At 40.1% G+C, this 24,231-nt stretch overlaps 1 protein-coding gene and 1 pseudogene across 2 annotated transcripts; one reads left to right on the forward strand and one right to left on the reverse strand.

Moving 5' to 3' along the window:
- Nucleotides 1-8,585: 8,585 nt before the first annotated feature.
- ZBTB8OS (zinc finger and BTB domain containing 8 opposite strand) lies at nucleotides 8,586-23,379 on the reverse strand. 2 transcript variants are annotated; one of them, XM_059918154.1, is made up of 7 exons: nucleotides 23,242-23,379; nucleotides 14,823-14,847; nucleotides 14,123-14,244; nucleotides 13,826-13,908; nucleotides 12,822-12,874; nucleotides 10,771-10,807; nucleotides 8,586-9,391 (listed from the first exon to the last, which is right to left on the reverse strand). In XM_059918154.1, exons 1-7 carry the CDS (start codon nucleotides 23,336-23,338, stop codon nucleotides 9,305-9,307), a joined length of 504 nt encoding a protein of 167 aa, XP_059774137.1. In that variant the 5' UTR covers nucleotides 23,339-23,379; the 3' UTR covers nucleotides 8,586-9,304. The 2 variants fall into 2 exon arrangements, with proteins under 2 accessions (XP_059774137.1, XP_059774147.1); XM_059918164.1 differs by lacking the exon at nucleotides 14,823-14,847 and having other exon boundaries at nucleotides 23,242-23,329.
- On the forward strand, nucleotides 11,661-12,253 carry LOC132377415 (transmembrane protein 126A-like; annotated as a pseudogene).
- Nucleotides 23,380-24,231: the final 852 nt, after the last annotated feature.

A 24,231-nucleotide genomic window follows, 5' to 3' on the forward strand; every position in this document is an offset into this window, starting at 1 on the left:
CCCACGGCCTGTGGGATCTTAGTTCCCCGACCAGGCATCAACCCCGTGTACTATGCATTGGATGGCAGATTCTTAACCACTGGACCACCAGGGAAGTCCCGGGACTCTTAACTTTTAAATGCAAAATATTTTGAAATGTTCTACTTAAAAGCATGATAAACACTTTTCCCTGCCTCTTTTTATTTTCTTCACACCAGCAAAAGCCATTGGATACTTCATCATCTTTAGATAGGAAACCAGGGACCAGGGTAATGCCAGTCATCTCTTTACCTTTGGGCTTGATTAGATCATTTGCAAACATTATTAAAGACAACTTGTAAAGTATATCTAAGAACTGATTATACTTTCCTTCACTCTTTCGGATTTCTAGATACACAGATCCATTATATAGTTTCTTGATTTCCCCATTGGGAAAATCTTTTAATTCCTTGTTGATATTATTTACAACTACTTAATTCTTTTATTGAGTAACTTATTTTATTCAGCCTATAAGGGAAAAAAATGGAACATTTTTACCTAGATAGTAGTGCTCAACCTTGGCTGCACTTGAGAATCACTTGTGGAAATTTTAAAAATACAGATGCCTAAGTAAAGCAGAATCTCTGGCACATGGGGCCTGGATACATTTTTTTTTTATCTTTCCAGTGTTTTTTATGTGCAAAATAGGTCCCCTAGTCAAGGTTCCCCTCTATTCTCCCCAGATAGATAGATGCTAAAGTTGGGCAGTGGAACCATTTCACCTTCCAGTCCACTGGTTTGCAACCCTATCATTAAGGAAAAAAAATTAAAATATGGTTGCCCAGTCCAAGAAAATATTGTTTTTTGTGAAATTTTAAGATATTGTGTATGTCCCCTCATCTAAAGTTTTTATTAGGGTCAAACAGTATGGACACTAAATTAAAATAGCCCATTTTTACTTTGAGATGTATTTGCATTTTTATTTGATCATGGGTTGCAGTCTGGGAATTCATACAGTAATTCAGAGTAATAAAAGAACTATATTAGGAATATGTGACTGAAATACTATATCCTGAAACATTGCAAGCTTTAATGTTTTCTTTGCTTTTGAAAAAGAAACCAGAACACTCTCCAAGCACTGTGAAACTTAATTGCTACACATTAGTATTCCATCAATGAATTGAATTAAATCAGTTTTTATTCAAGTTAAATGCCATACCAGAGAAACCAAGAAAGATGTCTTATTTAAAGAAGCCTTCAGATTAATTTGGAAAGAAAAATAAATGTCTTTGCTTTACTTCAAGTATTGCCATTAAAATTTTTTTTTTGGAAAATAACTTGAAACGACTTGGGCATAAAGCACCATCCTCATTCCCATAATTGAGGTTATGTATGCAATTCAAACATGACAAGTATATCCATTCAGTAGTATTGTATATGCAGACACCATTGCTTAATCTCCTACCAAAAAAAAAAATCCAATAAGGAAGTGGCACTTTCTTGCATAATTCAAAAAGGTTAAACGCTGAAATACAAGAAGATAATGTGTCTTTTGTTGCATATTTGAGTTGATTTTAAACTTTTTTTCCCCTGGAGGAAAAAAATCCACAAGGAATACAGCAGTGGAAAACGGCACCTGCACCAGACGCTGTAGTATTTGGGGGCCGTGTTAAAAAATGAAAGCCCTGTGTTTTCCCCTAAGCAGCAGCAACATCTATTCACGCTCAGGCGGATGACCACGTGGCTTCATCTTATTTTCAGGAGGACTGCACCAGTGAGTGGGATTAAGGAGTAGCAACCTTTACTTTTCCTTTTCAGTCCTGTTTCCCGCACAACTACTTTTCCTGGAAAGTTATCACAGAGTCCAGCAGCGAGACCCCCGTAGAGAACCCCACAGTTCCCCGTAGAGGCCCCGACATACCAGACACCCCTAAAGCTAAATTCTGGGGGGGGCAAGATGAATAGGAAACGCTGTGTTGTGCGCAGTGTGCACCCGATAGAGCCGCTATTTGCCGGGTCCCTACTCGATCCAAGGCCGCTGAGGTAGGCACACATGCCTCGCCATTTAAAACAGGAGGAAACTGAGGCTTGAGAACTGACCCCAAAGTCATTGAGTCCAGCCCACGCAGTGGGTTGGCTAGCGGTGCCCGAAACCGCCGCCCTACCGCCAGGGGGAGCTAGTGTGCTTTACCTCTACTCTCGGTTCCCATAGTGCAGTCTGTGCGTCACAGAGGGTCACTGGCTTGGGCGTCCCCCCCCATTCCTCCCCCGCCATCACACAGAGTGGGGATCGCGCCCTTGGCCTCGCTGCTGCTGGAAGAGATGTACCGGATGACAGCCTGACTCTCCAGATTCTGCGGGCACTTCACTGATGTTTTTTAGTTTACCTGTCTTGCCTCCCTCCCCTCCTTCCTTTCTTTTTCAGGGAGTCGTAGCTCTTCTACTGAGCAACAAATGTTTTAGCCTGACAGCCAGGTGAGGTAGGTACTACTGTATTATGGCAGATGAAGAAACTGAGGCTTAGAGTGGTGAAAAGACTTGGCCAAGTTCAGAAAATTTGGGAAGTTTCAAGAAGGAAACTGGAAGGAGAGGCCTTGACTCCTACCTTTAGGTAACAGACATACATATAAACATCCACATGTTGGAAGATGAGGCATTTGTAGTGACTTCGGGAACCCTTGTCACATGCAAGGGAGAGAAATGAAATAAAGTCCTGGGGGAATTTTACATTCCAGCTGGAGAGACATACACATATGGCCAATGACGATGTGTGGTAGAAAGTACCAACAGCCAGAAGTACATCCATTTATTCACCCAACCAATGTCTCAATATCTACCAAGCACCCAGATTCCTAAATGGAATTCAGACAAAAACTTTGGGCGGGGAGAGTATCACATTTATTAATTTCGTTTTTACTCAAAAATAAATAGAGATAACAAAAAATGGTCCTTAATGCCAACACGTAAAATTAGCAATGCTATATTTAAAAGGAAAAAAAAAAAGATGATTTTGAGCTACGCCTTGAATAATGGAAAGAACATCCAATTAGGAGACACAATGAAAGGAAAAGAGAAATGATCAGTATAACTAAGGAAAACTAGCAAATAGTTGAGCACAGGGGATGGAAGTGTAAGAGGAGTTCAAGAAAACTCCAATGTGGGCTGTGGAAGGATAAGGGCACTGTTGATAGAAACAAGGAACTCAGAATTTGGATATGAAAACACGACATTAAAGATCTCTCCCTAAGGAGCATGTCACCAGAGGGCTTTGGAATCAGGAAGAACTGGAAGCATCACTGAAACAGACCATTAAAAGATGGAAGGTACAAGGAAGGTACAAATAATAACCAGAAGCCAGTTCCCTTGCTCCTTAAGGTGCTTCCAACTTAAAAGCAGAGTTGACTACTACATACGTTAGCTGACTTAAGGAACTTTATGAAATTGTTGTAAAACAAAGAGAAAAAGAATCTGCACAAGAATTCAAAGGTAGGAACTGGTGAGTTGTATGGTGTGAACTTTGATGGTGGGTGATGGTGGGCGGGCTGCACTGGTACTGAGAGAAGACTTGGAGAGGCCACGGGAACATAAAGGCAGAAACAAAGTTACCCTATAATTGATTCATTTTTCTTCTCATTGTGACACACCCCTTGAATGGTTAATACTTCGAACTGCAAGGGAATCAGGATGGGACAGTAAAATGGGAGTCCTGTAGAAGGGCACCCAGCTTGGCATAAAGGGACAGGCACAGCTTTTGAAAACAGCTCAACTCTGATATGGAAGAAAGAAAACTAGACTAACATAGGAAAGATTTGGAGTAGAGAAGCAGGAAAGGAAAAAGTCTGAAGAGAAAGCAGGAGGAGAAGCAGAAGGGAGTGGCTTTGTTTGCCCTTCTTAATAAACAAGAGACTCTGGCAGAATGGCACTGGCTCCACGGTTATCCTTAGGCTGGTCACCCCCTAACCAAGCGCTGTGGCCTTTTTAAAAAATTAAAAGGTGAAAAAGTAAGGGGGCTGTTAGCATTTAAGCTTGTCCCAATAATAGTACTAGCCCTCACTGAGCATTACTATGTGCCAGGCACTGTCTTGAGTTTTATGTGTATACATTTATTTAATTCTCTCAACAACTATTGTCACGAGTTAAAATTTGGAAATTGAGGCGCACGGAGATTCAGCAACATGCCCCAAAGTGGATAGTTAGTAAGTGCTGGAACCAGGACTTGAACCCCCATGATCTGGCTCCAGTTTGTGCTGTTAACCACTGCACCCCCAAAATCCTCAAAATAAAACTGTTAGCAGAGTAGTGTTTAAATTCCAAAGTTCCAAGTATAATTCCAAAATTACTCCCTTTTTCTTCTTACAAAATAAGATTCTTAACTATGGTAGCAAAGCTGGGGACACCTGGTCTGTGAGTAGTCACCATCTCCATTTCAGAGTTGAAGAAACCCAGCCTCAGAGAGGTTCAAGAAATTCCCCAAAGTCATATAGCTAGTGAGTGACATGGTCAGGATGTGAATCCATGACTCTAATGTACTTAAAGTTTGTATTTGGAAGTAATTTAAAAAACACACACACGTGTATTTATTTGGCAATGGGAAAAAATAATATAAATCCACTATTTTCTACTGTCTTGTCCTGATACGAGATATTTCTATAGTCAAAATGTTTTTGCTAAATAACATTAGCTTTTGAACTTTTAGAGTATGTGTCAGAGAAAATGAGACAGCCATTGTCAATCATCTATTTTTGAGTTGCACCTTACAAATATCACCCAAATGTGGAGTGTTTCCTTATATATAAAACTTGAGGGCTTCCTTGGTGGTGCAGTGGTTAAGAATCCACCTGCCAATGCAGGGGACACAGGTTTGAGCCCTGGTCTGGGAAGATCCCACATGCTGCAAAGCAACTAAGCCCGGGCGCTACAACTACTGAGCCTGCGCTCTAGGGCCCGCAAGCCACAGCTACTGAGCCCATGCACCACAACTACTGAAGCCTGTGCACCTAGAGCCCGTGCTCCACAACAAGAGAAGCCACCGCAACGAGAAGCCCGTTGACACAACTAGAGAAAGCCCACGCGCAGCAACGAAGACCCAACGCAGCCAAAAATAAATAAATAAAATAAAACTTGAGTAATGAGAGCTGTCATGCTAACCTCACAGGCCTATTACCTGGATCAAAAGAACAACAGAACATAAATGTGATTCGTTATATATTAAAAGGTATAAGTACAATGAACAGAGTCTTAAGTCCCAAATCTGCCTCTTCTAGCCAGTAGGTTTTAGGTGTCACTAATCCCCTTATTTGTAAAATGTAGGACAACTGTACTACATATAGAATTGCTGGAAGGACAAAGGGGTAATATAAAGCATCTGGGAAAATATTTTGTACAGAGGAGACCTGGATATGTGTTTATGACAAAATAAATATGTTGGCCCTAAGACTACTTTCTTGCATGTCCAGAATTCAACATTAATTGTTCATTTTACAGGCAACAGAACAAAAAAGTACAGAGCATGTTATATGGAAAAAAACATTGATAAATTACTACAGTCACTAAATTCTGAGGAAGTTTGCTCTGGAAGGAGCTTTTGGAAGCTATCTTTTCCAATTTCCTGTCCCCCCCGCCGCCCACCCTGGTTTTTCTAGATGAAGAAACTACATTCTCAGTCTCAATCTGGAATTCCCCAAACCTTCTGAAGCTCAGACTTCAGGAAGGGGCAGAACTATAGTCCACTTGGGGCACTTCCCCCACTTTGAGGAGGGTATAAACTGTACTTTTTCCACCATTTCTTCTTCTTCTTTTTTTAAACTTTGGGTTTATTTATTTATTTATTTTTGGCTGCGTTGGGTCTTCGTTTCTGTGCGAGGGCTTTCTCTAGTTGCGGCAAGTGGGGCCACTCTTCATCGCGGTGCGCGGGCCTCTCATTATCGCGGCCTCTCTTGTTGCGGAGCACAGGCTCCAGACGCGCAGGCTCAGCAATTGTGGCTCACGGGCCTAGTTGCTCCGCGGCATGTGGGATCCTCCCAGACCAGGGCTCGAACCCGTGTCCCCTGCACTGGCAGGCAGATTCTCAACCACTGCGCCACCAGGGAAGCCCATCCACCATTTCTTCTTGAACATTCTCTTCCAAAGCCCAAGTGGTAATAGCAAGGTGAAAAGAGAACTAGCAAGGGTGGCTGTAAGGACACACATAACCACTTAGCCTTCTTGGAGAGGCACCAGTGAGAAAAAGTCATCACATCACTACTGTTACTTTCCCAAAAAGTCACTGCCATCATGTAACACACCCCTGTACCCATGACAATGACTGTCTGATTAGTAAGCAGACCTGGTGTGATTTGGACCTTTTAGGCTAAACTGTTCCAGTAAGATACCTTCTCTTTCTCTTTTAAAATATAATATTACTAGATCACAGAAACTTAGAACTGGAAAGGAATTGAGGAATCACTAATACACACCTATAATACATAGATGAGGAAGTAGGTCCAAGGTCAAACAGTAGTAGAGCAAAGGCTAGGAACTGAGGCTTGTGGCTTGGGATTCTTATGTTCTTATAGATATGCTCAAGGAGCTGACCTGCAGTCTCTGCCTAAGAATTTGACGTAGCTCTAAGATGCTTAATCCACTGACCACTAAGTAGTAACTGACCATCTATTATGTGCCATCTAGGAGCTTTCCTTCTATTCAGAGGTATAAGATTAGTGAACATTAAACAATTATAAAATTGAATAAGCCTGCAAATCTTTAAAGCTAACTAGAGAAGCATAGTTCAGAGACCCCTGAAGGCTGAATGGTAAGGGAGGCATTGTGGAAATGTGATTTGAGCTGGGTTTTTAAAATTTATTTATTTTTGGCCACTCTGCGAGGCTTGTGGGATCTTAGTTTCCCTACCAGGGATTGAACCCAGGCCCACAGCAGTGAAAGCACCAAGTCCTAACCACTGGACTGCCAGGGAATTCCCTGAGCTCGGTTTTAAAGCGGAGCTGCAGACTAGCAACCTGTGGACCAGATTCAGCCCACACACAACCTGTCTGTACTTCATTGTGATGACCCACAGTGGTTTGGGTTTCTTTCCAAAAACTTGGGAGGTTTTACATAAAAATCCCACTCTCTGGGGTTTTATGAAAAACTGCCACCCTAGGCTTGTATTCCCATTAGCAATGAGGGCTGGAGCTGAGAAGCAGCTGCCCGCTTGGCCCCTGCATAAACCCTCAGTTCAACACCCGCAGTCCTCCCATTACCTGCCTGACTCCTTGGGCAGCGGATTTGCTACCCAACGTTTTCAGAAATGAGAACGGCAGCCCAGAAGTAAGACAGAAGTGAAGATGTGTGGGTACGTTATGGGGAAGGAGAATTAGCTCTGCAATGGGGGAAATCTGTTCCTTAGGGAAAGACACATACTTGAAACTAGCAGAAGAATCTGGTGAGAGCACAGTGCAACCATCTCAATAAATAAGCTAAAAATAAATAAAACGTGTGCTGCTACTGATGGATCAAGAATGCCAACACTTCATGTATAAAGGGTAACATACTCATTTTCCTTCTATTCAGTATCTTTGTTTTGGCATACTTTAAAACTAATACAAACTAAATTTTAAAATTTACCTGAAACTGTAATAAGTTATAAATTTATTAAAAATAAGAAAATATAATCTGTATTGCATAATTACATCTGCCTTGTTTTTACTGAGCCCCATTATACAGCTCTGGTGGTTAAGAGATATGGCTATGCTTTCCCCCCACCCCGAGTCAAATGTGTACCCTACTTGGCTTACTACATCCCAAGAGCTCTTCTTACTTTGGCTTCATCTCTCCCATTGCCCTCACAATATCCTGTTGTTCACTTTCACAATCAACGCCCCCAAGTAGCCCATGATGTGTAAAGGAGTCGAAAGAAAGAGCCCCATCTCAGGCTGGAAATTCATCCTAACAAAAGATAAAGAGATTCTTCTAGACATTGTTTTGCTTGGAGGTCCACAATTTACACTTATAAAATATGCCTGAGAATAAAGAAGGTGAAGGAGTGCTACCTGAGATCCTGCTGTGTAACCATTTGAAGAGCTACTGTTAAAACCACAGGCTCCTGCCCTTGTCTTCATTACGCCCCCCTACTTTCTGTTAAATTCCCAGAGAGGGACTTCCCTGGCTGTCCAGCGGATAGGACTCCGAGCTTCCAAGGCAGGGGGCACGGGTTCGATCCCTGTTTAGGGAACTAAGATCACGCATGTCGTGCGGCGCAGCCCCAAAAAAAAGAAAAAAAATCCCCAGAGTAAAAATGATGTGGTGCTCTGAGAGAATAGTTAGAAAGCTCACAGACAATCTCTTCCTTTTAGGTCAAGTTCAGCACACTATAATGATATTTGGCACCACCCAGTGGCAATCTTTTTTCACATATGTGTGAATAAACAGCAACTTTGCAAACTCTTGCATCACAAGGAAGAATACCTCAATCAATGAACAGAGGATGGAATAATGTTGCAAATCAAATGAAAGCAGCCTCATTTTTTTCAAAGTTTATCTACTTTGAAAAGTACAGATCATTTTAAAGTTGTTTTCCTGGCCTCCTGTCTCCTTAGGAATGAAAAGCTTAGGTAATTTTTAAAAACCAAAGACATTTAAAAAAATTCTCCTTTTCTTCTCTAAATATAATGGCTTTAATATAAAATTATATGTTAGAAAGAAGGGCCCATTTGTACATGCATCAAATTTTTCTTATGGGAAAACAGGAAAGTGTCAATACTTCAGTGCTTAAAAAAAGTGAGAACAGTAAATCAGGGCTCTTTCTAGAGAAGCCTTCCAATTGTTCAACTATAATTGTTTCATCTGAGAAAACCAACTGGAATACAGGATGGCTCTTTCCCACAGCAATCTACAACGACCCCTTTTCATGTATGTATAGAAAATATATGTGTTAACCGATTTGGAAGAAAAGCAAAATCCTGGTTGTAGGATTCCTCAAATTTCTTTTTTTTTCGAGCTGCATTCAGTAAGAACACGGGGGCTTCAGAGTCTCTCAGGCTGCTCTTAGATTAATGATCCTTTCTGGGACCAGGCTGGAGGGCTGGCATTCCATGGGAAGGGTGTAAGGCACCTGCTGCTACAGCAGGGAATTAACAAATGAGGAACCATACTTGCCACCTAAAGGTTTCTTTAAACTTTGAATATTTGGATAACACAGATCAAGACTGTACCTAGATTTTCCATTTCTGAAAGTCACACTTTAAGTTAAAAATTTCTGTTCTGCAAATCTCCATATATTAACAGATACTGTAGAATTTATATCATGGTATCTTCTCAAAAGGAAGAGAAAAAACAGTTCTTTATAGGGAGTCTCTTTTTTGTGTGTGTCTTAAATGTCAATGATCACAAAAACTTCTGGCTTCTCTTCATCATAGACCTGCATTGCTGAATATGTTATTGCTTTGACTTCAGTTCCCTAAAGTTGGGGTTAAAGAAAAAACAGGAAGAAAAAGGACATCAAAATCAGAATCATTAACTCTAGCAACAATTGGCAGAAAGTCAAAATTCTAATATTGCTCTGAAAAACTCACACGAAACAATTAGTTATCAAATTAGTATAGTATTATCCACTGATCCAGTAAAAGTGAGAGGAAAATATGTACAGCAGAAAAATCACTGAGTTAGGAGATGGAGCATACTATAGCCCTGGCTTTGTTTGCAACTGGATACAGACGCTGTCTGACTTCTCTGGGCATCAGCTTTTTCATTTATCAGATGGGTTGAATCCAAGAACACAAAGCTTTCCTACTGTTTGGGTCAGGGCTCCTTCTTAAGGCTTCTTCCATACAGTCTAACCTGGGCCCTGGGAACTCGGCCTATTCCCTTCTCTGAATGGCAGTCAAATGCCTATTATCCAACATCTCCGTTTAGATGTCTAATAGGTATCTCAAATATAACATACTCAAAAGAAAATGCCACTGTCATTTGTATTATAAAAATAGTTTGTTTTCAATCCACATGCTCCCCCTCTACTGGCTTCTGTTCTTTTTATGCTTCTCTTCCCCAAGGCTCCCTCACCAGGCTTCATTTTATTGCACTGTCGTTGAAGAAATGCTATTGCAGCTACCGGAAGCAAACAGGATTTTCCAGTCACCTCCAACTAACTTAGGTCTCCTTGGCCTAAACACAGGGGTCAGCGAACTACAAATTGAAGGCCAAATCCGGCCTGCCACCTATTGTTGTACAGCCCCACGAACTAAGAATGGTTTTTACATTTCCAAATAGTAGTGGAGGAAATGTTTAAAAAAAGTTTTACTGGAACACATCCACATTCATTCACTTATGTGTTGTCCTTGGCTGTTTAGTGCTATATATAAGAGAAGAGTTGAATAGTTGCTCTTCCATCATTCTCTGCCCACAAAGCACAAAACATTAGGAAAAAAATTGCCTACCCCTAGTCCAACAGATTTGACTCGTATAGAGCGAAGCCATACATGCTGGCAAAAACTGAATCTGGAGAAGCACAAAAGGTAGAAGAAACTTTAGAGAACATCTAGTCCAACACCTTCATTACAGGGGAGGACATCAAAACTCGATAAGGCAAAGGGATTTTTACACCCCACAACTCTGTAACAAACCTGACCCTATAACCCAAGTGCTGATTCCTAATCCTCCAAATCAGGTGTGTGAAATCACAGTGTTTTAAAATAATATGTCCAGACGGGTCATATTAGTCTGAGAAAAATTTAGGACTTTACACCAACTTATTAGAACTAGTTAAGTTAACTGTCACATTTACTGACTTTATGGTAAGGTAGTATAAAATGTTTTTAATGGCTGGATTTAAAAACATACCTGAGGGTGCTTGGACAATGAGAATTTTTCTCCCCACCTTGAGAAGGAAAAGTGAAACATGATTAAGATTTCCAGGATTTAACATTTATTCTCTCTTCCCACATTTTAAAATAAGCCTTATAAATGTGGTTTAGATACTAGAAAGCCAAAAGAGATGGAGGGGGAAGGGAGCTATAAATTTCAATTTGATTGTTAGCAGATACAGCTGTTGAGGGACTTATGTGTACAATAGCCATTTCAAGAAGGTTGATAGTTGCTCTTAAAAAAAAGAAGTGTCCTAGTATAGTGTACATAGGTAGATTCTCAATAAACATTGTTTAATGAATACTGGTTCATAACAGAGTAGCATGTTCAAAGTTTTCACTGTACTCAGGATTACAGAACTAATTAATATCTTCCACTGGAGAAAGCACATCTAAACACCATAAAGGCAAAATACTAGATTCTGTAATACAGTCTGAACTTGGTTTGTATTTTATAACTTTTCAAAAAATGTCCATGGTGTGTACATGGAAGGCCCTAAAGGTACTGCCCTGGAACCTGGGATGAGCATCCTCTTTCCCTTCAACACTAATGTGGCTGAAGATCACAGCAGCAGAAGCAGTAGCAGTAGTAGAAAGAGCAAAGTTTTAAAATTCTGTTCAACTATTTATTAGCTAAGTACCCTTGGACAACCCTGTTTTCTTACCTGTAAAAAAAGGGAGGAGGAGGAGATAATAAAAGCTCTCACTTTACAAAAAGAAACTAAAAAAATTCAACATAAAATAGAAAAGATAAGCTTTATATAAAAATAACCTAAAAGAGTTACGTAAGGGTTGGAGTGAGCCCTCACGTGGCTGAATAAGACCAGAGGAGGCAGCGAGTGCTGAGAGGAAAGTGTAAGGCTCAAGATGGAAAATCATGAACCAGATGATACTGTCAAGGAGAACTTAATTGATATCGTAACCAGAAAAATTAACCAAATTCCAAAACAGAAAGGAATCTGCTTGAAAATGGATCAACATATGTTGGACTTAATGCTGCCCTCTATGGCCTAATAGCAGATAGTATTTTTTGACGAATCTTACATGTGACGCAGGCTCATATACCTGCTGGCTTACCAATGGCAGAGATCTCATTTTTGACGGCACACGCATCTTACAAAGATTTTGTAAGTTTACCTTTGAATACAGGTGATTTGCATTGTGAAACCTGTACCTTAACACGAGGTGGATTGGTTGGTCTTGTTTTTGGTGGTCTGTACCCTGTTTTCTTGGCTATCCCTGTGAATGGTGGCCTGGCAGCAAGATATAACTCAGCCCCGCTACCCAAGAAAGGAAACATCTTAAATTACTAGATTAGGATTTCTAAGCCTATCTTTATGTTATTTCCCATTTTGCTCCAGACTGGGTTTGCAGCATACCTTGGGTCTAGAGAATATAAACTACTTATAAAGGCTTTTCAGTTACCTGAACCTGGCCTAGAAACTGTGATTGTTAAGTAAATCTGTACACAAAAATAAAAGAGTAAAAATAACCTACATCTAAGTATGAATAAACAGAGACTTGTTAAAAAACAAAAAACAAAAAAACACCTAAAAGATATCATTAAATGACTGAAGAAACTCGGAAAACACCAAATCCAATCAAAGTGCCGTAATCAAGTGTTTGCAAACTCTGGAAGGAAATGTGTAACTTGTTAATAGAAGGAAATGGAGTCCAGGTGTGAGGATCTATAACAAAGGATGCATCAGCATTTCTCATCACCAAGCTAAGCTTTATGCAAATATCTGTGCCATCTACCAATGATATATTTTTTGTGCTAAAAATCAACAAATTGGGAATCCTGTTTAATAACACACATCAACTTTGTTCTGACAAGTTTCTGGTCCACCAAACCTGAGGTGAACCCTGGCTCCTAGGTATCTCAAGAAGCTTAACCTGCAAAGCCCTACTGGGATGCAACTGGTCTTCTGACTTAACATTTCTATCTGTCTTCCTGCCCACTGAGTTCACTGAAGAATAACTTAACATCTTTCATGACCCGCTACTTAAAAGGTTTTCAAAACTTACCCAATTGACCGTAATTTGAAATTTCTTTGATCAATATTAAGTACTTTTACTTCCTAAAGAAGAAAAAAAATTTCTTTTAATTTTAATATATGCTCATAACAGACCAGCTACTAACACATGTCTAGGTTATCATCTTTTCAAGATAATAGCATAAAACTTTTCTGAAGCAAAGAAAACTAAAATGTTAACTAAAACAGAACAACAAACTATATATTTCAAGGAAATACAGTTTTTTCTTACATATTCAAGGGTCATATTCTTGAAAATGTACAGTCTAAAAATATGAGTCAAAAGAATTTTTCTGTAAGATACATAGAGGAGGATGACCTAGGATTTCAATCACTCTGAGTTTTTTTCAGCTTTATTTATTTAGAGTTGACAAAACTCTCAGCCTATTTTTATATAATATTGTAGGACGAATGACCCAGTTCTGTAGGACGAATGACCCAGTTGGAAGAATGTATGTAGTGGAGCTGGTAAGGGAGAGAATGGAGAAATTACGGAAGCAAGGAAGGCCATGTGTGTTAGATAACAATGAGGTTGGAGAGGTGTTCCCTCTGGAGGTTGATGGCAACAAGTAAACTCCATTTGGCTTTTCCTTTTTCACATTAAGGAAAACTAAGAGCGTCAATTTTTAAACTTAGGCCAACATGGCAGAACTGCCAAATTACAAATGGGACAAAAGGTACATATGGATGGACATAAATACAGCTCAAACTTGGGAGACATAAAATGTGCAGACAGAGACAGTGGAGACAATAGGTGCGTTCTTGTCACACAATCCTGATGAGTGACAAGTATATAATAAGAGATCTAAATACAAAATGCACATACATAAGCAAAGTCGGGTTATCCAAGAAGAGCCTATGGTTATTATAATTTCTGCAAATCATCATCTGTATGGCTTGGTTTTGCATCACATGTTCTATTTTAAATCACTAGTCTTACTATAAAATATGGGTAAGAACCCATTTGCTCAGTAAAAAAGAAAAACTTTTGCTTACCCGGGCTACGAAGAATTCATCAGCACTGAATTTATAAAGCCATTCATCCAAAAAGTGAAACAGAAGAGACTGTAAGTCATCTCCTACACAGGATCAAAAAGAACCATGACAGTATCATGTTTAATAACTCTCGTCTCTAAAAAACTTGTTTGAATTTAACAGTGCAATGAATTTCTTAGGTTAGTTGAAAGAACAAGCTCATGATCAATTTTGTTGTTCTTACTGTGAGCATATACTGAATTTATGTGGAATACTGAACATCTATAACAATTTCTTCCTTGTGAATAAATTGGTTACCTTGGGTTTCTACTTCTGTTGCTTGGAGGGGCTCCACTGTCCCAGTATCTGTCATATAACCAAACATGGCCATTGCACATTGCTCAAATGCTTCCTCCAGAGTATCTCCCCATGCGTGTAACCTAAAGAAATACATTCATGCCCTGTGTAATATAACCTACTGCAAAGCAGAAAACTTGTCAGGAAAGTCAAAATAAAATTAACATGATAAATACAAAACCAAAGGTCTCAATCAGTTTAATGACACTGAAACTAGGTGCTTTTAAACCATCATTTGCATGTCCTAAAAGAACCAAAAGAGGAGAAAAATTAAAACTCGGGACATCAAGATTAAAACATCAGGGGCTTCCCTGGTGGCGCAGTGGTTGAGAATCTGCCTGCCAATGCAGGGGACACGGGTTCGAGCCCTGGTCTGGGAAGATCCCACATGCCGCGGAGCAACTGGGCCCGTGAGCCACAACTACTGAGCCTGCGCGTCTGGAGCCTGTGCTCCGCAACAAGAGAGGCCGCAACAGTGAGAGGCCCGTGCACCGCGATGAAGAGTGGCCCCTGCTCACCGCAACTAGAGAAAGCCCTTGCGCAGAAACGAAGACCCAACACAGCCAATAAATAAATAAATTTATTTAAAAAAAAGATTAAAACATCAGCCTTCCTATGTTAAGCACATGATTGCAAAGGCATAAACTCCAGCTATACTCACTGGACATCAGCTGTATGATCCAAATCTGAGGGAGAGAGGAAAAAACACTTATAAGTAACTAAACTTGACTTGCAAATCACAAGAAAATGACTCTAGATCATTACTAAGAACATCACCCTTGAAGAGCATGAAAATGTGGGCTGGCCACACACCTTTCACTAACCATTTACACGAAAGTTAATTGCTCTGTTAAGGGTTATTTTTTATTTTTTAAAATTTCTTCTAAGCATTCACAGTTATTATTCTGTTAATATTAAATAAATGAACTAATATTAAATAAAAGAATTAATAGTTACATAATATTAGCATATTGATGCTAAAGGGTTATTTTTTTAAAAGCCAAGATTTATATTTAAATGAATGACAATTTCTGGAAGGCATCACGGCCACGGTCTTCTAGGTGATCTAAAAAGTGTCTAATACATCATAGTTTTTCAATAAACAAATGCCATTCTCTGCCATTAGTTACTTTTCCTCAACAAATCAGCATCTTTTCTAAATATCTACTTGTGTGAATGACCAAAATTCTAGAAACTACATCATCAAAGATATAAAATTCCAGATTTCGTTTCACCTTTTCATGAACAGCTAGCCAAATCCCAGACAAAACAGTTTTTTATTTTTAACAAGAGCCAAGTTTTATATTTGTTGATTTCTTTCATTTGAAGGACTCCTCAATGATATCCTTGACCAATAAAACAGTTTTGGAAAGTAAACTCTACAATATGTATTATGAGCTTTTTCCTGATATTCTCACACCAGGAAATAACAACTGCTACAACAGCAAGCTCCCATTGGATCTGTTATCTCAAGATTTCAGAGTCAGGACTTCCCTGGTGGTCCACTGGTTAAGAATCTGCCTTCCAAAGCAAGGGATGTGAGTTCGATCCCTGGTTGGGGAACTAAGATCCCACATGCCACAGGGCAACTAAGCCCACGCACCACAACTAGAGACGCCCGAGTGCCACAATGAAGACCCAGTGCAGCCAAAATAAAAAAAATTAACTAATTAAAAAAAAAAAAAGATTTTAGAGTCTATCCTTCACTCTTACCTGACTTCCATCAATTCTTCCTACTTAGAATCATAGAATATTCAGGCTACAACAAAGTCTTAGAGTTCATTTAACAGAATTCCTTCAATTACAAGAAGAAACCTGAAATCCAGAGAGATTGTGCGACTTGTTTAGGACTACACTGCTGATTAGAGTTTGGACTAGAATTGAGATTTTCTGACTCCCAGTTTAGTGCTGTTTACATAACACATCTTGTTCTGGTAACACTCAAGATTTAAGCTCATCTCTAATTTACTCAAAATATTACTGAGGACTCAATACATTTTAGGCATTAAGGGGCTCAATGACCAGCAGAGATGACAAACAAGTTAAAAGAAAATAACAGGTATTAACCCTAGAGAAATGAAAGTATGTGGCCACAAAAGGACATAGAATGTTCACAGCAATTTTATTCCCCCAAATTAAAAACCCCATATCCATCAAGAGAACGGATAAACAAACTGAGGAATACAATGCCACACTACTCAGCAATAAAGAAGCATGAAAAAAAAAAGAAAAAGAAGCATGAACTACTGATACATGCATTAACAAGTCAGGGAGCTCAGCTCTTTCCCCTGCTGTCAGTAGTTACTGAATAAAATCCATTCACCACTTTAATGTCTAGCTGTGTTTGATACTGAGTGAAGAAGCCAGACAGAAAAGAATCTATACTGTGTGATTCCACTTATACAAAACTCTAAAACAAAAGTAAACTGTGGTGATAGAAATCAGAGCAGTGCTTGCCTCAAGGTAAGGGGCTAGGGGACTAACTGGAAAGGAGCAAAGGGAACTTTCTAGGGTGATAGAAATGTTCTAGAGCTTGACTCGAGTACTGGTTACACAGATGTTATCTGTTTATCAAAACTCAGTGGACTTTATACTTAGGATGTGAGCACTTTTATAACATGTAAATTGTACCTCAATTTTTTAAAAGACGGTTTAAAGAGACAATGACAGATCGCTATAGGGCAGTGGTTCTCAAATTTTTTGGTCTCAGGAACCCTTTATTCTTGTAAAAATTACTGAGGACCCAAAGAGTTTTTGTTTATATGGGTTGTATCTGGCAATATTAACCTAGAAATTTTAACTGAAAAAAATTTTAAGTATGTATTAATTCACTTAAAAATAATAAGCCCAGGGACTTCCCCGGTGGTGCAGTGGTTAACATTCCACCTGCCAATGCACGCCACAACTACTGAAGCCCATGCACCCTAGAGCCCCAAGCACCACAGCTACTTAGCCCACGTGCCACAACTACTGAAGCCCGAGTGCTATAGGGCCCACGTGCCGCAACTACTGAGCCCGGCGTGCTGCAACTACTGAAGCCCGCGCGCCTAGAGCCCAAGGTCTGCAACAAGAGAAGCCACTGCAATGAGAAGCCCGCGTGCTGCAACAAAGAACAGCCCCCTCTCGCCGCAACTAGAGAAAGCCCCAGAGCAGCAACGAAGACCCAACACAGCCAAAAATAATAAATAAATACAAATAATAAGCCCACTTTATTTAACATAAATTACATACTTTTATGAAAAATGACTACATTTTCAAAAAATGTAGTGAGAAGAGTGGCGCTGTTTAGCATTTCTGCAAGTATTTTTAATGTCTGGCTTTTCAGTGTGCTGCAATCTCACAGATATGCAGGAGGAAAAAGGAGTATTTTAAGAGCTTAAAAAAAAAATGTGGACTTCCCTGGTGGCACAGTGGTTAAGAATCCGCCTGCCAATCCAGAGGACATGGGTTCGAGCCCTGGTCCAGGAAGATCCCACATGCCGGAGAGCAACTAAGCCCGTGCGCCACAACTACTGAGCCTGCGCTCTAGAGTCCACAAACCACAACTACTGAAGCCCATGTGCCTAGAGCCCATGCTCCACGGCAAGAGAAGCCAGCGCAATGAGAAATCCGCGCACCGCAACAAGGAAGAGCCTCCACTCGCCGCAACTAGAGAAAGCCTGCCCGTACCAACGAAGACCCAATGCAGCCAAAAATAAATACATAAATAAATAAATTTATTTAAAAAAATGTATATGGGCAGCACAGCCGGAGTGAGGAAAAAAAAATTGTATATAGTCTTCCTTCACCAAAACTAGAAACTGGTGGTTTTTAAAAGGTTAGTTGCAATGCAGAATCTGAGGCTTTAACAATGAATTTTTCGAAGTCTGTAACATTAAAATCCATTGCTCTATCTTGTGCTTAGAACAGATCTTATCTATGCCTGACTGTGTAATATCAAGCATTGGTTTTTGGGAAAATATCAGTTCATTGATGTTGACACATTATATAGAATTTTTAAAAATCTATTTGTTAATATCACCTCCAATCTCATCAGAAAAGTCTTTAAGCACTGGGAAACCGTGAAGCTCATGATGGCAGATACATGTTTTCCAAAATTTTGATTTCACTTGAAAGCTTGAATTTTATCATTATATAATATACATTATCAATATACCAACAAATATTGTTATTTTCCTTGATGTGACAGATTACTTTATTTTCAAGAAGATATTGGAAATACCCAAGTCTGAATAACAATAGTCTTTCAGTCATTCTTTTGAGAAAAAATAGGGTTCTGAGAAAAAAGGCATCTCACAACTCAAACAATCACAGAAGTTCTTTTCCTTAAGGTAAGCATCAGTACTTTGAGAAGGAGCAGAAACACTATGCATACTTCCCATTTTGTTACACAGAATACTAAAATACTAAAAAGGCGTGTACTCGATGGTTAATATTTAATAAAATTAATAGTTCTTGCCAAGTCATCAAGGACATTTTTAAGTAAAAACGACTTTTTCTTTTTTTAATTGTAAGTACATGGTGGTAAATAATACAATGACTACCAATACAGTTTGGTGCCACTGCCTCAATTTGTGCCAAGGGGCCAGGACTTTTACCTATTACTGCTTCTGCACCACCAGTGCAAATATCAACACAGTGAAAAGAGCAAGTAACATCTAGTATTATTAAGAAAGTAGTTTTAACTTCACAGATCCTTTGAAAAAGTCTGGGGAAACCTAGGGGTCTAGAGACCACCCACTTTGAAAATTCTATTATAGGAGAGCATAACAGATAAACTAAGCTAGACTAAGAGGTTCAGGTAAGAATTCCCAAAGGAAATAAGATTTAACACTTTATGTGCCAAGAGACTAAGGATGATCTTTATCTATCTGCTCACTCGTTTATTCCCAGTTTCCGCTCAGTGTCTGATGCACAACAAGTGCTCAATAATGTTGCTGAATGAATAAATGAGATGACAATTGAGCTGAGTCTTAAAGGAAAAACAGGGTTACAGGGAAAGCTTGGGGTAGATCTGGGGGTAGTCAGTGGCAAGAAATGAAGCTGGAAGAAAACACAGACTAATCTCACATTACATCAATGCCAAGATTCTGTACAAAATGTCGGCAAGTAGAATCCAGAATGACCAAGTGGGATTTATCCCAGGAATGCAAAGATTCAATTCTTAGGAAACAGATTATATCATCTCCATAGATGTAATCATGAGGCATAACATAAAAATGGTTTTTCTTCAGTTTTTTGCCTCGCTGCGTGGCTTGTGGGATCTTAGCTCCCCGGAAAGGGATTGAACCCCGACCTGGCAGTGAAAGTACCGAGTCCTAACCACTGGATGGCCAGGGAATTCCCAAACAAAATGTTAACAGGATTTTTGAGCAAACGGTCTTTTCTCAGCTATTTCTCAAAAATACACTATTGTTTATTTTTTATTATTTTTTTTTTTTATAAATTTATTTATTTATTTTTTTGGCTGCATTGGGTGTTTGTTGCTGCATGTGGGCTTTCTCTAGTTTCGGCGAGTGGGGGCTACTCTTCGTTGCAGTGCATGGGCTTCTCATTGCAGTGGCTTCTCTTGTTGCAGAGCACGGGCTCTAGGCATGCAGGCTTCAGTAGTTGTGGCACATGTGCTCAGTAGTTGTGGCTCGCAGGCTCAGTAGTTGCGGTGCATGGGCTTAGTTGCTCCGCGGCATGAGGGATCTTCCTGGACCAGGGCTGGAACCCATGTCCCCTGCATTGGCAGGCGGATTCTTAACCACTGCGCCACCAGGGAAGCCCTTTTCTCTCATTCCTAATTGCTGCTTTTCACTGAATGTTTTTGTGGTATAATAAAAATATATATTTGGTCTCTGTCTCTGGTTCCTGGAACAGAACTCTTAAAATCCTGGGAATTTTCTGAGTGACAGGAGTGTCACTCAGTGTTATTCATAAACAGCCCCTTCTGACCACACTTGTCTATGCTAATGAGGTGACTCAGGGTTGGGCCCCTAAGTAGCCTCAGGATGGAGAGAAGATGACACAAATGATTAAAAGGGGGGAGGGGATACCAACAGTAATTCTTATGGATCTGCACAAGCTGATTTTTATCTACATATAGAGAAAAAAATAAAAACAATAAGAATGGCAGGAAAGGAGCAAGTACTGAGAGGGAGATTGTCCTAGAAGATATTAAAAGATACAATAAAGCCTCAATAATTTAAAATGTGGCACTGGCACATAAAAAGAGAGCTAAAACAAAGGAACAGAATAGTAAGGCCAGTTATATACCTAAATATAGTTAGAGGAATTCTGTATATGATAAAGACGTCATATTTCAATCACAGGGGAAAAGACAGACTGTTGATAAATGATTTTATAGCAATGGGAAAATAATTATCAGATATTGATACTTAATTTCCACCTTACCCTAATCCTAAGGTATTCAAAATTTAAATATAATTTTTAAAAAACCATAAATACTAGAAACATGAACAATCTATAACTATTAGCAAAAATACGGTTCTCACAAATATGAGCCAAAAAAAGCCAAACACAAAAGGAATACATACTGCATGATTCCATTTAGATTATGTACAAAAACATGCAAAGCTCACGTATGGTGTTAGAAGTCAGGCTAATGGGAAAAATAGGGAGAGAGGAGAAAGGAGCATGAGAGGGCCTTCAGGGATGCTGTAACATTCTGTTTTTTGATCTGGTTACTAGTTATACAGGTGCATCCAGTTTGCGAAAATTCATTTGTAACATGTGCACTCTTCTATATGTATCTTTTTTTTTTTTTTAAAGAAATTCACGTTCTTTTATTTATTTATTTATGACTGTGTTGAGTCTTCGTTTCTGTGCGAGGGCTTTCTCTAGTTGCGGCAAGTGGGGACCACTCTTCATCGCGGTGCGCGGGCCTCTCACCATCGCGGCCTCTCTTGTTGCGGAGCACAGGCTCCAGACGCGCAGGCTCAGTAATTGTGGCTCACGGGCCCAGTTGCTCCGTGGCATGTGGGATCTTCCCAGACCAGGGCTCGAACCCGTGTCCCCTGCATTGGCAGGCAGATTCTCAACCACTGCGCCACCAGGGAAGCCCTATATGTATTTTATACTAAAATAAAAGTTTTATTTTTGGGAATTCCCTGGCAGTCCAGCGGTTAGGACTCTGTGCTCTCACTGCTGAGGGCCCAGGGCAGGGAACTAAAATCCCACATCCCACAAGCCATGTGGTATGGCCTAAGAAAAAAACAAGTTTTATTTTCAAATGTACTAGAAGAAAACATGGAAGAATCAATTTACAGTCCCAGAGCGAGCAATGCCTTCTTAAGTATGATATCCCAGTAGCCATAAAAAGGGTTAACAAATTTCACTACATAAAAATAAACTTCTGCACAGTAAAAAAGACCAACAATCCAACAGAAAAAATGGGTTAAAAATATGAATATACACATTCCAGAAGGCAAATACAAATAACTCCAAACATACTAAAATATGTCAGCCTCACTTATAAGTAAAATGCAATTAGTATAAGATACTTAACAGATTGGAAAAGATCAAAAAGTGTGGTAACACAGTAAATTGGTAAAAGTGTGAGAAAAGAGGCACAGTCGGGACTTCCCTGGCGGTCCAGTGGTTAAGGCTCTGTGCTTCCAATGCAGGGGGCACGGGTTCACTCCCTGGTCGGGGAACTAAGACCCCCACCTGCCGCGCAGCACAGCGCAGCCAAAAAATAAATAAATTTTAAAAAGTAAAAATAAATTTAAAAATGAATTTAAAAAAAGAATTCAGGCTTCTTTAAAAAAAAGGAAAGAAAAAAGGCACACACACAATGCTAGCAAGGGTATAAACCGGCACAACCTCAATGGAGAGCAATTTGGCAATAACTGTTGAAGTTTAAAATGCAGATATCAAAAAGAATGTCTATATATGTATAACTGGATCACTTGGCTGTACAGCAGAAATTAACACAACACTGTACACCAACTATACTTCAATTTTTAAAAATACTGATAAAATGCAGATACCCTTTGAAAAAGCAATGTAACTTTTGAAAATTTATTCTACAGATACACGTGCACATGTGCCAAACAATGGATGCACAGGTATATCCACTGCTGCATTATTTTTATTGGCAAACGAGTATAAGTATAAACGTCCATCAACTAGAAATTGGTTAAGTAAATTAAGTAAACATACACCTTTGCATGTACACATAAGAAAATGTTAAGGATGGTCGATCTGGATAGCAAGACTAAGGGGCTGGGGATCAGGGCTGAAAGAAAGGCTTTTCGCTGCATACCTGTTGTATTTTTTGAATTCTAAATCATATATATGACCTATTAAAAGTAATTTTTAAAAAAATAAGTGAGAGAAAGTGAGCTAGGGAGATATGCACGGTCTAGAAAGTACAGAGCCTAGTATGCTATGGTAAATAGTTAGACTCCATACAGAGGACAATGGGAAATCAATGAAAGAACTTTAAGAAAGGAAATAAGAGCCAGATTTGTGCTCCCCAAACCACATCCGCCTTTAGGGACGGCAGCTTAACGTTTATGTAGAACTTCAGAGTCTGCACTATACTTTCACATTTATTATTATCTCATTTATCCCTCACATGAAGGAACTGAGTGCAAAGAGGTTATGTGATTTTTTACCTAAAATCACTAAGCTAAAAATGACAAAACCAGGTCTTTTTGCTAACAACACGATACAGGTAAAACGCCAATTTAGAAGTCCCCTACTCAGAGCTTTCCGAGTCCTCTACCCTAGGCACACTCTAACTATCCCACAATTGGAGGGAGATACTTGGGGGCGACAACCCCTCAAACGCTTGAAAATACGTTACCTTCAGAATTAATACAGAAGTAAAATTCCCACAAGATAAATGTAATTAGGCATATGCAGAAAAACTTCAAAAGGCTGTAAATGTGGGAGCCCGGGTTTCCCGACTCTCAGACCAGACGGCTTTAGCCTTCAGCGTTCCCCAGAGAAGTACAGAAAAGTCTACAATACATGGCAAAACGGGAACGCCTGAGCCACCCTATGGGGCAAAGTGGAAGAGGAAGCCGGAAGCCCCCGGCAAGGAGAGAAGTGAGCCACCTACTCACACTCGTACTTCCGATTGACTGGAGGATACTTGGCCTTGATCGCCTTCTGCTCCTCAGTCAGATTGTAATCTCTAATATCTTCCTTTTCCAGCGCCATGACTGCTGCTTGGGCCCCAAACTCAACTTCCGCCCTTCATCAGCCGGACTTCGGCCCGGACTTACAACTTCCGCCCTGGACTCCGCCCCTTGACACACACCCTTAAAGGACCAGGACTCCATTCTCGAGGACTTACTTAATCCCCCAAGACTTCCGTCTTAGGTCCCGCCGCTTGGAGGAGATCTTTAAAAGTCCAAGGCCTCCATGGACATATATACACTACCAAATGTGAAATAGATAACTAGTGGGAAGCAGCCGCATAGCACAGGGAGATCAGCTCGGTGCTTTGTGACCACCTAGAAGGGTGGGATGGGGAGGGTGGGAGGGAGGGAGATGCAAGAGGGAAGAGAAATGGGAACATATTGTATATGTATAACTGATTCACTTTGTTATAAAGCAGAAGCTAACACACCATTGTAAGGCAATTATACTTCAATAAAGATGTTTTAAAAAAAAAAAAAAAGTCCAAGGCCTCATTTTCTGGGCTTGCTTCATCAATAGTTCTTTCTAAGAACTAAGGGAACAAATAAATTGGAGGACCTAGGAACAAGGGACACTTGAATTAGACATCTCGAGGTCTGATAGAAGCCTTTTCTTGCAGCCTCACCCCCAGAGTTGACAACTAGACCCGAAAACATTTTAGACTCCTCATCTAAAGTCCTACTTTGAAGAGATCGCTAGCTTAACATCCTTCAAGAAAATGGCTGCCCCCAGGAGAGTGAGGACTAAACCTCTCACGTGACCCCGAGAGGCGCACTCTCACCAACCCCGCGCGCGCGCAATCGAAGGAAGTCGGCTCCGGCCGTGTGGGGGCAGGGGAGGAGCGCGCGCTTCGACCCCGCGGCAAGCGACTCTGCGCGTCTGGATAGGCTACGAACGCGGCTTCCCCGCCC

The sequence above is a fragment of the Balaenoptera ricei genome, chromosome 1 (genome assembly GCF_028023285.1).
Source record: "Balaenoptera ricei isolate mBalRic1 chromosome 1, mBalRic1.hap2, whole genome shotgun sequence".
Classification (NCBI taxonomy): Eukaryota; Metazoa; Chordata; class Mammalia; order Artiodactyla; family Balaenopteridae; genus Balaenoptera; species Balaenoptera ricei.

Coding starts and splice junctions, on each gene's coding strand:
- ZBTB8OS (XM_059918154.1), bottom strand. CDS start 23,338: ATGGCGCTGGAAAAGGAAGATATTAGAGATTACAATCTGACTGAGGAG. Junction 14,848..23,241: donor AGTCAATCGGAAGTACGAGT/GTGAGTAGGTGG, acceptor TCTCTCCCTCAG/ATTTGGATCATACAGCTGAT. Junction 12,875..13,825: donor ATGAATTCTTCGTAGCCCGG/GTAAGCAAAAGT, acceptor TTTCTTCTTTAG/GAAGTAAAAGTACTTAATAT.